We start from the raw sequence: 15,032 nt of genomic DNA, 5'->3' as shown, positions 1-15,032 counted from the left end.
GCCTCTTCCTTGCTGTGATTTTTTGGGTAAAGGGGAGAGAGTGAAGGGTGCCTCTTCTGCCCAGCCATGTCAATCACAAGGCATGAAGTGGGTGGCTCTTCCCTGTTACAGCAGCAAAGCGCAAGTCCAGTTGCCTTGAACTTGCCTGGGCTTGTAGTCCAACACCACCGAGCAGCCAGCCAGCCATTTCTCTCAGATGGCTGGGAACTGTATGGCAATGGGCAAATGGCCCTCCATCCCTCTCTCAACTCCCAAATCCTAACAACCTTCTCCCAAGGCCAAATTTCCAAGAATCTAGCATAGCACAGCTGGGAAGTAAGAATCCAGACAGCACCTTGAGATGGCTCACCCCACAGTGTGACCTGGATCTAGTTTACAAACACAGAGAGCCTTGTGATGTCATCTGCAAACACAGGCGAGCTCTGCAAGTCTGTTGGAAGGAAGAAGGGTGATGGTACAAAGAGGGCACCCAGGAGGGTGACACTGATGGGAGATGGGGACAGGGAGAGGGAGGCCCTGGCTTATGCTTTTAGCACTGTCTCAGAGAGAGAGGGCTCTGAGTTGACGTGGCTAACACTGATTCTTGTTTCACAAATGGCTAAGTATGGAGAAGGCCCACTTTCTCCATTGTTTGACAAGAAGGTCCTTTCACAGCCAATTAGTTTTGTCTGACGATAAACAAAACTCTGTAGCGAGCCTCCTGACCTCTAGTGTGGTCTCCGGAGAGGTCTTACCACCAGGAAGAAGCAGCCTTTGCAAATGGCCAGTCCAATTCCTGTGCCAGGCCCATCTCTCCCATTGTAAAATTTAAGCTGTGCATTGTTTCAAAGCTGGCATCTTACTTTATAAACCACTCTCTTATGGGTTCTGGTGGTGTGGACCAGACATGGAGCCTAATCTAACCTCAAGAAATGGGTAAAACAGAGTTTCTGAACTGTAAACCTGACCATCAGACACCCTTTGGACCATGTACGTGCACCATCATCGGAGTGGAGGCAGAAGGAGCCATCGTTCATAAAAGGGAGCCCCTAAACATCAAGTTGGGCCCAAGTTACATAGCATCTTGTAGTCTCTTGTGCACTGATACTAGCGAGAACCCTCTAGATCCTCAGACACTACCTGGTCCCAGAAGTCCTCCAAGCCCCTGAGGGTACAGAAACAGAACAGCCGGTGCCCTCAAACCACACATAACCTACACTGGCTTTGTCCCCTGACATAATCCTATATTTCAGGAACATTTTCTGCCTGGTTTTACCATTACTACTGGACAAGAATTGATGAGGTGGAGGTAGGAGATGACTGAATGGGACAGATGTGAATTTTCAGGATACTGTAAACTATGTAACGGGCTCCCTTCATATTTTAGCAACTTTACTCCACCACCATCAGTTGATGAGCTAAAAAATTCAGTTCATGCTTGAAGCCCAAGAGTAAACTCATCACAAGGAATGAAGAATGGCAAAGAGACCTACTTGTCCCTCCATTGTAGGAGGCAGTAAAACCCTTTGCAAGAAGAAGCAGCTCTGTTACATGTGACGTGCTCTAGGGGCTCAGTGAAGTGGGAAGGAAATCAAAGAGAGAGAAGAGGAGGCCCGTGGAGCCCATGGGCTCATGCAGCCAGGCCTCACTTCATGGGCATACGACACAGGGTGCCACCATCAGAAAGGTCCTGAGTCTGGCTTAATGCCCTGCTTTCACCATCTTGAAACTCCCAGTAATGTTTGAACAAGGAGTCTTGCATTTCCATTTTGCCTTGGGTCCTGAAAATTATGTAGCCTGTCCTGCATACAGCTTACTCCCACTTTAGACAGATATAAATTGACTTTCGAACCACTGGAAACGTGAAGAAAAGGAGGGGAAACAGAAGTGGGTGGCAGGAAAAGGGCTGGAGGGAGAAGCCTCCCTCTATCACCTCCGGACATTGCCCACACAGGTCTAGGGAAGCTCTGGTGTCTGACCCCTCACCCCTTCCAAGAGTTGCCAACACAGGAAAAAAGTCAGCTTCACAGGGGATTCCTTCAAGTGGGGCCACATGCAGAGGGATTAAAGCAGGAACAGCCCCTGGAAGCAGGGAACCCCACTTCAGGAATATGGATCAGCAGAAAGTATCATTTAAACTCCACTAGGCACGCAGTAGCGGAGAGAGAAAACCTTCATTTCAAACAGAAGGGCTCTAATGATACCTGAATGTGGTGATTTCCCTCTTCTTCCCCCCCAGCCGTCTTCGTGGCCAGATGACACCTGGCCAATACATCACTTGAATTAAACCCAGTCATGTTCAGTGTTTTCTTGTCATTTTAGAAGTAGAGAAAGAAAACACTGGTGTGGGGTAGGGACAGCCTCAGGGGGCCGAAGCATTTCTGAGTAATGCCTGTCAGAGCTTCTGGCTTTACAAACTCCAGCTCACACATTTTCTCAGCTGATGAAATACAAATCCAACCAAATTAGCCTAACACGGACATTTTAACAAAGACGCTCCATCCCTGGGGTACATGGCACTTAGCAATAGATGAAAGACACCTGAAGTGACGGTGCTCACAGTTACTCCACAGCCTGAGCAGGCATTTCTGAAGGCCTCGGAGGGGCCAGCTTTGGAAGCCTTCTCATCCTCTGTGGGAGGCCTGCCTCAAAGTACACGTATGGCTCAGCCCTGCAGTCAAGAGGCAAGGAGGGGAGAGGAGGAGAAGGCGGGGAGGCTGTGCTAGAAGCTTCTCTGACTCTTTCCTATGCCCTGCTCATTGCCTTGTAAGGGGAAGAAGGTTAAACCTGCTCTCTCCTTTCTAGAACGAAGGCTCTCCATATCACCTTCCTCCTTTAACAGCCTCCTTCTCCAAAAGGGCCTTCCACCCTCAGACCTTTCCGTAGCGCCTGGCTCCACCCCTGGGCACTGATGCCACAGTGAGACAAACAGGGCAGGCTCCTTAGGGACCTCCAGCCTGGCGTGAGGTAAGTGGGGTGTACGGAGGGACAGAGCGGCAGATGGGACCTGGGGTTGGCCATGGCCCTATTCTGAGCCCTCGTAGCCCCACTGATGAAACAGAGTAGAAGGCTCCCTGGGGACCCTTTCCCATCAGGCATTTGCACAGCTCTCTGGTTCCTTCCTGGTCCCACTGCCCACCTTGCATTTGAAAGGCTTCACGTCAGAGTGGACGATCATGTGTGCCTTTAGGGTCTGCTTCTGGACGAAGCTCTTGTAGCAGAGGTGACACTGGTAGGCACGGATGTTGGTGTGGATCAGCACGTGTCGCTTCATGTTGGCCAGCAGGGTGAACTCCCGCCCGCAAATCCCACACTTGTGCTCCTTCACACCCTGCGGGAAGGCAAGATTCAGAAAAGTGGTGATTGACAGGTAACGTGCTTTCATCAGGATCACAGCCTTCATGTTCCTGTCTGCCACATAAACCCACAAAGAGCTTGGTGATAGATGCTGAGTTTCAAATAATGTAGCTTCAGTCTTGTTAAATTACTATTTTCTTGAAAAGTGTTGATTATGTAATCTTTTTTTTTTTTCCTACTGAAAACCATAAACTAGCCAGATTATTGGAGGAAAAGAAAGCTTTCGCTTTCTTTGCTCCAGCTGCTGCTGGGGCTAAGTCTCCAGTGATAGTTCTTGAGGATTAACAGGCTTTTGGTAAGAGCACTGTGGGCTGATATGCAACATGAATCTATAATCCGGCTTTCATGATAATGAAAAAATAAAATCTTCTAAACTGATGTTTTCATTTCCCTGATGGAAACCAGTGTTCTCTTGGGTTCTCATTAATAGACTCGAAAATCCCAGAACAACTTATATCCACACTTCAGTAAATTACAACTTGATAATCACCCTCTCAAGTTGGTCCCCTGAGTTCCCACAGGCCACACTGACCACCACATGACATGGATATGGAGCCTCCCCTAAGCCAGCTCCTCCTTATAAGGAAATTTGGCAGGAGTTAGCTTTCTGAATTAGGAAGCAGGACAGGAGGCTTTCTTGTCTCCTTGCTGTGCATGAAGGTGTGTTTGAACTAAGGCCCTTAATTGAGAGCATTTCCAGGGACCCACAGCGAATCCTGACTATCCATCATTTCTCTGCAAAGGCCTTTGCAAGAGGTCTTGAGCCAGAATGACTTTTGGAAAGAAAAGTTTAGAGAACGTGGGCGCGAAACTGAAGGTTATCATAGGATTAGAACAAGTTACTTAGTTAACAACTCTACCTAATGAAATCCATATTCCCTGATATTCATAGTGGCTGAAGGAGGGAAGGAGGGATTCCAAGCTCATCTCTGACTCTTTACCTATATTTCTGTTTCTTTACTTTGAGGCATGGTAAGAAATTACCACTCTGCAGTTCCGACGGGCCCATCGTATTAAAGGGTAGATTCAGGTCTCTGCCCAACTATTTACTGGTTGTAAAACCTTAGATGAGTCCTGTGGCCTTTTTTAGTGAAGTCTTCTCATCTCAAGATGAAGTGGTGGGGCATGAGAACCCTAAATGCTTTCTAACTCAAGCACTGTCTAGTCCAGATGATGGTACATGAGTATGCATTTATGCTAATAAGGAGACCTAGAAATCAACCTCCTTTAGAAATTAAAGTTTGATTCTGCCTAAGGAGATGAATTTTTTAAATGTAGTGCATATTCCAACACTGAGTTTAAAATTATAAAATTAATGAAAAAAATTTTCTTAATGGGTTTTATATTATATTTTAGCATATTTTAGATTTCCTCTGGGCTTGGCTCTGATCCATTTGTCCTTAAACCAAGGAGAAGTTTCTACTTATCACTGTTTTCAGAATTCTTTAAAGAGAATTCTGTGACCAAAGTAAGATTCACCTGTGGGCTGGCCTAGCGTGCAAATGGACAGGAGCCTGGACACAACTTTGAGGCAGCAAAGGAAACTGTTGGCTCACCGCAACCTCTGCCTTCCAGATTTAAGCGATTCTCCTGCCTCGGCTTCCCAAGTAGCTGGGATTACAGGCGCCCGCCGCCTCACCTGGCTAATTTTTGCATTTTTAGTAGAGATGGGATTTTCGCGGTGTTGGCCACCCTAGTTTTGAACTCCTGACCTCATGATCCGCCTGCCTTGGCCTCCCGAAGTGCTAGGATTACACCCAGCCTTGACTTCATTTTCTACCATCTTACAGGATCTTTATATACTCTAAAACGCACTTTTGATTCCTTTTCCACAAATACAGGAGCCCCTGAAGTTAGTGAATGGTCCCCTCTGCGGCTGAGTCTCAGTCTGGGTCCTCTGCTGACGGTTCCTGCGCTTGGCAGGCACTCCCCTCTGGATGGCATCTGCAGGTGCCTCCTGTAGGCCAGGAGCTGTTTGTGCAGAGCCCACAAGGCAGCCACACATTTCATCTCTGCTGCGGAGCCAGAAAATGCTGTGTTTTGTCCCACCCTAACAAGTGAAACCTATTCTAGCACAGCAGAAACATTATCTTGGCTGGGCAAAGTCCTCTGCTGACCTTTCAGAATTAAAGAGTGCTTTAGTAACTCTGGCTTGCTAGAAGTCTTTCCTGCCAAGAAAATCACTTGAGTTTAAGGGTGTGAGAGCAGGAGTCAGTGAGGGCAAAACTTCCTCTCAGAGGCTCAAAGCAGGTTCCAATGGCTTAGCTGGGGTAAGATTTCAGGGACATCACTAGGGCCTTGTTTTAGTTAGCCTGAGTGACTCCAGGGGTATGGTTGCAACTGGGCTAAGCTTAGACTCTTGGGCCTGTATTTCCCCTTGAGGACCTGAGCACAGGGAAGATCAAACAAAACCAAACAGAGAAGGACACTTTCTCACGCCTCCTGCAATATAAAGCACAGGGCACTTCACTCAACTAGGCACAGGATCAACACAGGGAAGCATAGGCCCTGCTGGCCTCGCTGAGCTCTGCTTCCCTTGGAGAGCTTGTGTGTGAAGCAGGTCTCACCATTGAGGGAGAAAACAACCCAAAAGATTGTTTCCCACTGCTTCAACAGTAGAAGACAAAGAGAATTCTCTAGAAGAAGGTGCTCCCTGGCACATCCCAGGCACAGAGCTGATCTAGGGTCTGAGGACACACTCATGCTAGTGCCCTGGATGAAGTTTCTAGAAATAGAATCCACAAGATTCTTGTAGGGTAGGGAGCATCCTTCCTCATCCTTCTCTGCAAATGTCTGCATTATTTATTTCTAGGCCTACCTTAGGGTCTAGGAGGCTGGTAGGGCCGGGAAAGGGCTTGGTTGAAAATCGTTCTTTCCTATTTAAACGTGAGGAAGGACCTCAGGGCTTGGCCAAGGGACCGCTTATCTGGGGTTGCCCAGCTCCTCAGGGTCAGGTGCGGAGCAGGACAGGCCCCAGCCGGCTCCCCAGGGGTCTGCTCAGGGCCCCTGCTCCTCTTCCCCAGACCCCGCCACCCCGCCCCGCTCTGCCCGGGGCCCGTGGTACCTTGTGGGTGAGCGAGTGCTGCTTGAGGTGGTGCGGCTGCACGAACTCCATGCCGCACTCGGAGCAGATGTAGGGCCGGATGTCCTTGTGCTTCATCATGTGGTTCTGCAGCTGGCTCGGGTACTGGAAGGTCTTGTCGCACTCGGAGCAGTTGTACTGGATGGGGCCCCGGTGCGTGGTGAGGTGTCTCTTCAGCTGGGCCAGGGTGGGGAAGTCGAGGCCGCACTCCACACAGATGTTCTCGCGCCCGCTGGCGTGCTTGGCCTCGTGGGCCTTGAGCTCGCTGGGGTAGGCGAAGCCGCGGCCGCACACGCGGCAGTTGTGCGGCTTCACCTCGCTGTGCTGCATCATGTGGCGCTTCAGGTGGCTGGTCTGGGTGAAGGCCTTGTGGCACACCTGGCACTTGTGGGGCCGCGTGCCCTGGTGGGTCAGCATGTGGGTGTGCAGGTGGCTGAGCTGCTTGAAGAGCTTCCCACAGTGCGTGCACGCGTGCGGCTTGATCCCGCTGTGGCCCAGGATGTGGGTGACCAGGTTGTACTTGGAGGTGTAGGACTTCTCGCAGGTGGGGCACTGCCAGCGCTTCTGCGCGCCGCCCACGTCCACGTAGTAGCTGTCGTCGATCTGCACGTTCACATCCACCCTCTCCACTTTCTGCTTGGTCTCCTCGCTCTCCTGGGGCTCGGCTTTCCGGGGCAGCAGAGGTTCCGGGGGCTGCTTGGGCAGGAAGGCGTGCCGGCCGAAGGGGAAGGGCGAGGACGAGGGCACGAAGAAGGGGAACATGAGGCCCGGGTGGAGTTTGGGGTAGTAGGGGTAGGGCGCGGGCAGGAATGGAGCGGGCGTCGGCTGGGGCCACATGGCGCTGGGCTTAATGGGCTCCTGCTTGACGGGCTTGGCCCCCAGGTGTCCCAGGCTGCGGTAGAACTGGAAGCCTGCGTTGCACAGGTCGATCATCTGAGAGTCATACTTTGGGCGCGGGGGCTGCGGGAACAGCAAAGGGAGGTCGGGAAGGCCGCGGTTTTTGTTCTCCTCGGAGTGGAGGGCGAGGCTGGCTTCTTCTGTAGGGTGGTTATAGGGCATCTTGGTGGGCATGCTCTTCCGTTTCCTAGACCCCCCTCCTTCGAAGACCCCAGGGAACCCATCTAGGTCTCCTGGAGGAGGTTCATACCGAAACTGGGAAAAGGGTCCTCGGAGAGCTTCTGGGAAGGGGTGTCGTTGGGGAGCCTTCACCCGAGAAGCCACTGGCTGCAGGCAGTGGGGAAAGGAGGGGGTCTTCTTCACAGCCAAGTTGAAATGCACATCCTCATCTTTGATCATCTTCATTTCCTTCTGCATCCTTGGCAATTTTCCTTTAAAGAGAAAGAAACTTTTGTGTTTTGGTTTTGTTTTGTTTTAAATCCTCTTTTCCCTTAAGGGTTTTGGCTATTTATCAGTACTGATTTGTGAAGAGTAATACTTGCTTAATATGGATCCTCATTTATCCTAGGGCTGTTCAAAATATCACCTTTCTATCTTCCGTTATCAATATGGATAGCACTGGCCTGTTGGGGTGACCCTAGGGCTGAATCAAATTAGGCTCCAGTGTAAATCCCGCCACAAAACCACAAGGGGTGATGGTAGGAGGGGGTGTGGACTAGTTTGGGAAGAAACCCGAGAACTCATCTGGCCACTGTCTCCATTTAAGATGAGGGTACCAAGGTCTAGATAAATGAAATGACATTCTCAAGTGACACAGGTACTCGCTGAAGGAGTGAAGACCGGACTTGTTCTGCCGCAGCTGTTCAATCTGAGGTGTAATTGCATCTACTAATGGTGATTGGAAAGTGATTTTTAGGGTCTTTTTTTTTTTTTTCTGTAAGGCAACCAATTTTCACTGCTACTCCCTTGCTTGGGCCTTTGCTACTGGAAAATGAGAATGTTCAAGGCCTCATAGAAAAAGGGATGTTAAGGCTCAACTCAGACCTAATTGTTTCTGAGTATCCACTCTGAGTAAGGTGTGCTACTAAGGCACAGGGAGTGAATGACATTAACATGATTTTAAAAAGCATTTTGAGTATCTCAATGTTATAAAGTTATCTTGGCAATATATACATTCCAGTCTTCAGCCTGAAGCAATCTGGGATGAAATATTCCTTCATTATGTGAAATAAGGCTGCACATGGGTCTCTCCTTTCAGGTACGTGTCAAAGTAAAGGGCAGCCTTGGTGACTCCTGTGGTGCCTGACATGTCCCCTGCTGATACATGCCACGGGACATGGGCATGTCTGAAAGAGCCAGTGGTAGGACCAGAGTCTGAACCAAGTGTTGTGTTTTCACATTTCTCCTTACCAGTTTTCTTTTTCTTTCTTTCTTTCTTTTTTTTTTTTTTTTTTTTGATGATGGAGTCTTGCTCTGTCGCCCAGGCTCAAGTGCAGTGGCACAATCTAAGCTCACTGCAACTTCTGCTTCCTGGGTTTAAGAGATTCTTGTACCTCAGCCTCCTGAGTAGCTGGAATTACAAGCACACACCACCATGCCCAGCTAATTGTATTTTTAGTAGGGACGGGGCTTCACCATGTTGGTCAGCTGGTCTTAAACTTCTGACCTCAAGTGAACTGCCCGCCTCAGCCTCCCAAAGTGCTGAGATTACAGGCATGAGCCACTGTGTCTGTCCTTGTCAGTTTTCTGTCTTCCTCATATGGATACTGACAGAATGAACTAAGTGCCAACTCCACATTTCCAGTGAAAGTCAGTTCTACCCAAGGCCTCTGAGTTTGAATGGGATCAATCCCTTTTGCTCATCAGAGGCCCCCATGGAGCCAGTTGGCTTGGCCAGGTGTAAGGTCTGATGTAGGGCCACTAGAGACAGGGCTGACATAGGGTCTTAGACTAACTCAGGGCTCTGGCCCCTGGGACTATCTACAAACAAGGTCATATGGGGTGAGGGTCCCAGGAATGAGAGGACCTACAGCTTTCAGTGATTTTCTATGATCCTTGGGGAGTCAGATACAGCTTTTACAATTATCTAGATATTCCTAAATTCTTAAATTGCATGTGTGTCTTTTTGAGAGGCTTGAGAGCTGCAATACAATTAAAACAAAAACGAGCCTTTAAAAATTTTGTTACCAAGTCTATACACAGACAATCCAATGAGGAAAAAATATGTGTCCTTATTATATGACCATCTGGGCATTATTTAAAGCTGTATGTGAAACTGGACAGAGAACAAAAAAATAATGCTTAATATTTGCTTTGTGTTTATGTGAGTGGAAAGATAGCCATGGCTTGTCTTTCTTACCATGGGTTTTGGGCTTGGTAATTATGAGCAAGAACTTGTGCGTCCAGCAAATGGGAGGCCCAGCCTGTGTCAGCTTTGCTTCCTCCTAAAATTCTTTTTTTCCCCCCCAATTTGTCTGTTTATTCCCACAAGGCAGCCAGGCATGGGGGTGCTGAGCTGAGCCCAGCGGGCCATGGGACTTTCCTCCAGCGGGGTCTACTCCTAAAATTCTTACTGCAATGCTAGATCTTCTTCCACTGCTGCCTCAAGGTCCAGGCAATGGTAGGAAGTCACAAAGGCAGTGGGAGAATGAAATGTCTAGCTTTATGAGACCCGGAGGGGTGTGGGTGGGTGAAACGAGAGTCGTGCTGCTGCTATCAGAAAGGACCAGCAGGAGGATGGGGAAGCAGAGGTTCTTTGAGGTTTTTCTTGTTTACTAAATCATCTCTTAGCTTGCAATGCAGCAGGTCCTGATCTCTAGATTCACATAGAGTTATAGAGGGTGTGGCCTTGGCCCAAGAATTTGTTGCATCTATAAAAATAATTGACTTTCAACAAGACTAAATGTGTCCCGCTTAATTGGAAGGGAAAATGGCAGATCCTTTCCTTATGATTTCATTTGGAACACAGTTGGTTTTATAACCCCTTGGGAGAGAAATTTCTTTTTGTAGAAGGGCTACTCAGATTGGAAAAGACTCTTCCAGACTACAAGTGCCTATGGCAAACCACTGCAGAGCTCATAGAGAAGCAAACTCGTTCTCTTTTTAAAATTCTCCTCTGATTAAAAGAGGCAATAATTCCTAGTACATACTAGAGAGCTTGGGTTGAGAAAGTAAAAAAGAAACAAGTCAGAACCTGGGCCAAAACTTACTGAGTTTCCTGTGTAGTTTATTATTAAGAAGGTACTTGAACATGCTTGGCTAATGATGTGTTGTATCTTTATATAACGTGGTGTAGCTTATACTGGAAAGCTACCGATTTGGAAAGGAATGTTATCACTAATTTTGAAACGGAAGGTATTTCAGTCTATGCACGTTATTATTGCTTTTGTTCAATATTTTTGTTTTTAGTTATGACATAATCAAGTAATTGTTTCCTTTTAATACATTAGGATTTGTAATATACTCCCAATATTATGTTAATCTCAAAAGCATATTTATTTTTAGCATTTGAATTTTTATCACCATTGTCCTAGTAAAGCAAAAAAAAAAAAATGTTGAAACAGAGATGATGTGGTTATTTTTTTAAACATAAATGACAAAATTATGTTCCCAAATACAGACTTTAGTTATATATATTTTAATTTTTTACATATTTTAATCTCATATTTATTTCCTTCAGTTTCTCTGTGTATATATGATGATTCTACTACTCTTAAAATAGTAGTCTGTGCACACAAGAATAAAATTAGACACCCAGAAGGTTTTGATAAAGTAGGATCAAGCCTCGGAAATTTTTACATTTAAAATGGTAGTCCCTTTCTGCATACAGATGCCTTTCTGCATAAAGACCTTAAGGAGCATCAGCAGTTCCTACAGAGGTCAAGGAGAACTAGTTCTGATTTCTCCTCATCCTGCTTGAGAGAGAAATCAGCTGTGGCTGCTTCTAGCTATTAATATCTCTGCCTTTGAGCCCCAGCACCAGGTGATACGGAGAAGCCCCAGGCGGTAAAACAACAACAACAAAATCCAGAAAACAAATCCATCCTGGGGGAGGGGAGTGTTGAAGGGAAAAGCAGGGGAAGGATGTCTCCCTAAGGAGGTAATTTATCTTGAAATCGGTCAAGTTAAAATTCTGGATGTCCTCAGCAAAAAATATTAATAGATTCCTGGAAAACCTCGATGTGTACCACCCACGTGCTTCCCCCTATTTTTAAAAATAGGTCCACGGGCACCCATAGAACTGACAGGATTCTTATGTAGGAGGCAGGGGAGGCTTGTGGGTGGCAATCTGGTTAGGAGACCCGAAACATGGGGAGGAGGGGCAAGCCCTGCTCTGAGTCATTGATCCATGGCTGCCTCCAGAGGTCCTGGAGAAAACCAGCAGGTTGTAAGACAGTTTCCCACCAGAAAGAGTTGAAACAACACAAAGAAGAACTGAAAATGTAAAAGCTGCTGGGTATGGGATAATGGAAAGAGCGTTGGTTTGGAGCCTGAAAGTCTAGGTTTGAATGTTGGCTTTGTGCTGGCAGCTGTGGGAGGCTAAGTTACTTTTGAAGTTTGATTTTCTCATCCATGAAATGGGAGTTAGGATATCCCCACAGGCTTGTTGGAAATTTGGAGCGTGTATGAGAAAGTATGTTAAACACTCGACAGTATGCTGCCCTTAAGGAGTGAGAAAGAGTGCACAGGAGTGGAGGGCTAGGTTGTGATCAGTGGTTTGATGCTGTCTGACATCATGTCTGTTTTCTAAGCTGAACCTCTTGATCACCATCGATGGCATCTGGGCCTCTGCTTTGCAAGTTAACCAAGACTTTACCCATTTATCCTGAGTTGGTCTTGTCACAGCAGTGAAGATGAACCACACTCAAAAAGGCCACGAGTAAGGCTAGGATGAGTTTACTCATTCCATGTGGCAATAAACCATGTAGTTAGAGAATAACTCCCCATCCCTTCTTTATGACTTTCTTTGCTATGATGGAGATATCTACAAGCATATATTAACAACAGACTGCTTTGATGAATGGGGATTTGAAGCAAAGGCTGGTGTCGTGAGCTATTTCAGCCAGTGTGTGAGAAACTGAAACACTGCCTCTATTCTAATATCAGAGGTCACCTTCCTAGGGACAGGACGACCTGTTTGTCAAACCCAAAGTCTCAGACGCTAAAATAGTGTAGGATCGACATTAGCAAACCAGCTCTTAAAATTCCTGCTTGACTGTGAAGACAGAGACTGGGTCTGTTTCATTCACTGCTGCATCTTCAGTTTTTGGAATGGTGCCTGGCTCAACATAGATGCCCCATCAACTACTTTGAGATGAAAGAAGAAATGGGTGGTTCTTTAAAGTCTCCCCATGAAGCTTTAAAATGTTTAATTTTGTCTTGCATTATTTAGACTGCATGTCTTTTCATATGTCCCTAATGAAATCATCAGCACACTTATAAGTTCTTAGGTAGTTATTATGAAAAGAACTTGAAACACACACTTTGTGTGAGCTGTTGCTTACCCTCCTCATCCAAGGGCACTATTTCTGAACTAACTCTCAGATTCGGGATAAGCCCTAAATCCTGGCTACACTAATGCCGGAGAGCCATTATCAAAGTGCCATCAAGTTCTGCAACCCAGTCAGAAAACAGATTCCTGAAAAGGCCAAAGGGCAGTCAGAGGTAGAAAGAAAGACCCCGGGATTGAGAAAGGGAAATGTAAACCAGGAGTGGATGGTCACCCTGCACTCTTCCACCTAAAAATAATGTTTGGGAAATTAGTAGCAGCCTGCTCTTTGTACTAGTAAGGAGGAGAGGACTTTAGAATAATCATTCATTTTCACTGTTATGGTCAGGCATTATTCTAAGGTCCCTGGCTTTCTACAGTGCATCATCCAAACCCAACAGGCTATAAATCAAGAAACAAATAGTTTGAAAAGGAAAATATTGGGCTGATTGGGACTCAGATAGCTTTCTTAACTCGTATTATCTGTAAGAGTTGGTTATGAAGAAACAGGGAATGAATGAATTTTAAAACCAAAACCAAGACCTCCTCTTTGACCCGTAAGGACCAATGGGAGAAATACAAGGACTAACCGAGATGAAACCACATTTAGTTTGAGGGGAAATATGCTGCTAATAATGCTCTTTAATTGGGAATTCACCTAATGCACCAAAATATAAATATTCCCCAGATAAAATTACTGGTATTTTGTTGTTCTCATTCAAATCGAAGGTCATTCCAGTAAATGTTCTTAAGAAGAGTCACAATGAGCCAGCATGCCACGGGCAAATCTATTTATCTCTCCTCCACTACACTGATTTCCTTTGATCTTGAAATTCACAAAAGAATATTCCCTCTTCCATGAAAGAGAGAAAATGAACTCTTTATTCCCTGAAGCTTTCCCATTTTCATTGGAAAATGTTACATTTTACTCCTGGAGGCCCTAACTTCCCTTGTAATATGAGCGTGGCAGTTTACTTATGTGATGCATCTCAGAACTCTGTTCTCAACACAGGTGGAAGCAGGAAAAAGATGAGAGTCAAGGAAAAGGGTGAGAATAAACAGCAGTGTGAAGAGAAGCAAAGGGTGGGGGGTGGGGGAGGACCACAGGAAGGCAGAAGAGGAGAGACACGGACAGGCGGTGATCCTTTCTGTTCATACAAAGGACCTCCTAGGAAGGCTCCCCTGAAGAGGCATTTTTAAGCCTTAAAATGAAATGTTCTAATGTTTCAACACAATTGTCTTAATATATATGAACTTGTACTGCTGTGTTCTTCATTCGTAGATATTTGGCAAGTAATGATTCAGTCTGGCATTCCTGTGATTGGCAGGAATAGAAGGGGTTCGAAACATAGCTAGCAAACGGAGCAATATGTGGTCAATGTGAATGTTCTCCCTTGTCACTCTCTGGGTCCGTGGTAGAATCAAAAAGAGGTAACCAGATGCTGGGCCAGGCCCCAGGACCCTTCCAGATGCCCTTCGGGCCCCCATTTAATTTATAGACCCTAATTCCTCCAATTTGGTTATAAAAATAATCTGTCAGCCCATGGTATAAGCAGAGTCCTCTAGGAGGCCAGAAAATATTAATGGGTGATGAGACTCGTTCATATATGAAATAGCCAATTGAACTCACAAAATTAATTTTTTGAAAGTTCCTAAATATCACCAAGACATAAAATAAAGTCAAGTTTAGTTGTGTATTTTTTGAATTGTCCATAATGAACATGCACATTTACTATTTGTATGTCTTAAACATACATGTTTAAGAAGCCCTTAGTAAAAAAATCATCAACAACAGATTCAGCTACTAACTTGCATACGTTAAAATAGATGTGGGTTTCATTTAGGAAAGAGAACGTTTTTTTTTTTTTTAAAGTGCTGAATACCTAGGCCAGTTTCTGGAAAGCAGGAGTGAACTTGGAACAGCAGCTAGCGTGTTGGGGTTATCTCTGTCCTCATGACCCATTTAAAGGAAGGAAATGAATTGGAGATATGACATAGCAATTCTCTTCTCCAACCCTCAGAGTTAGTGTATCTCTTATAGATGGTGCTCTAACTAGAATGTTAGAATTTTTCTCCAACTTTCTTTAGAGGGAATGCCTTTGAATCTATGTTGTTTGTTTATGTTCATAGATCAAATAAATTTGAGAAACTTACTCCTAGCTACACAAAAAAATGCATAGACATGTTAGAAAACTTCATTTGGTCCAACCCTGGAAATGACAGTTTAGT

At 45.9% G+C, this 15,032-nt stretch overlaps 1 protein-coding gene across 2 annotated transcripts in view; it reads right to left on the bottom strand.

The window, feature by feature from the left end:
* The window catches only part of ZNF366 (zinc finger protein 366), a 64,921-nt gene that overhangs the window by 11,612 nt on the left and 38,277 nt on the right, over positions 1-15,032 (bottom strand). For both annotated transcript variants that reach the window (XM_074384884.1, XM_074384881.1), the window contains exons 2-3: positions 6,401-7,746; positions 3,119-3,310 (exon numbers count right to left, since the gene is read on the bottom strand). In XM_074384884.1, coding sequence (XP_074240985.1) covers positions 3,119-3,310; positions 6,401-7,732 — 1,524 coding nt within the window. In that variant the 5' untranslated portion in view covers positions 7,733-7,746. The remainder of the gene's footprint in view (positions 1-3,118; positions 3,311-6,400; positions 7,747-15,032) is intronic.

This window comes from Saimiri boliviensis, chromosome 1, assembly GCF_048565385.1.
Source record: "Saimiri boliviensis isolate mSaiBol1 chromosome 1, mSaiBol1.pri, whole genome shotgun sequence".
Lineage (NCBI taxonomy): Eukaryota > Metazoa > Chordata > Mammalia > Primates > Cebidae > Saimiri > Saimiri boliviensis.
This window is presented reverse-complemented; position numbering and strand designations above follow the sequence as displayed.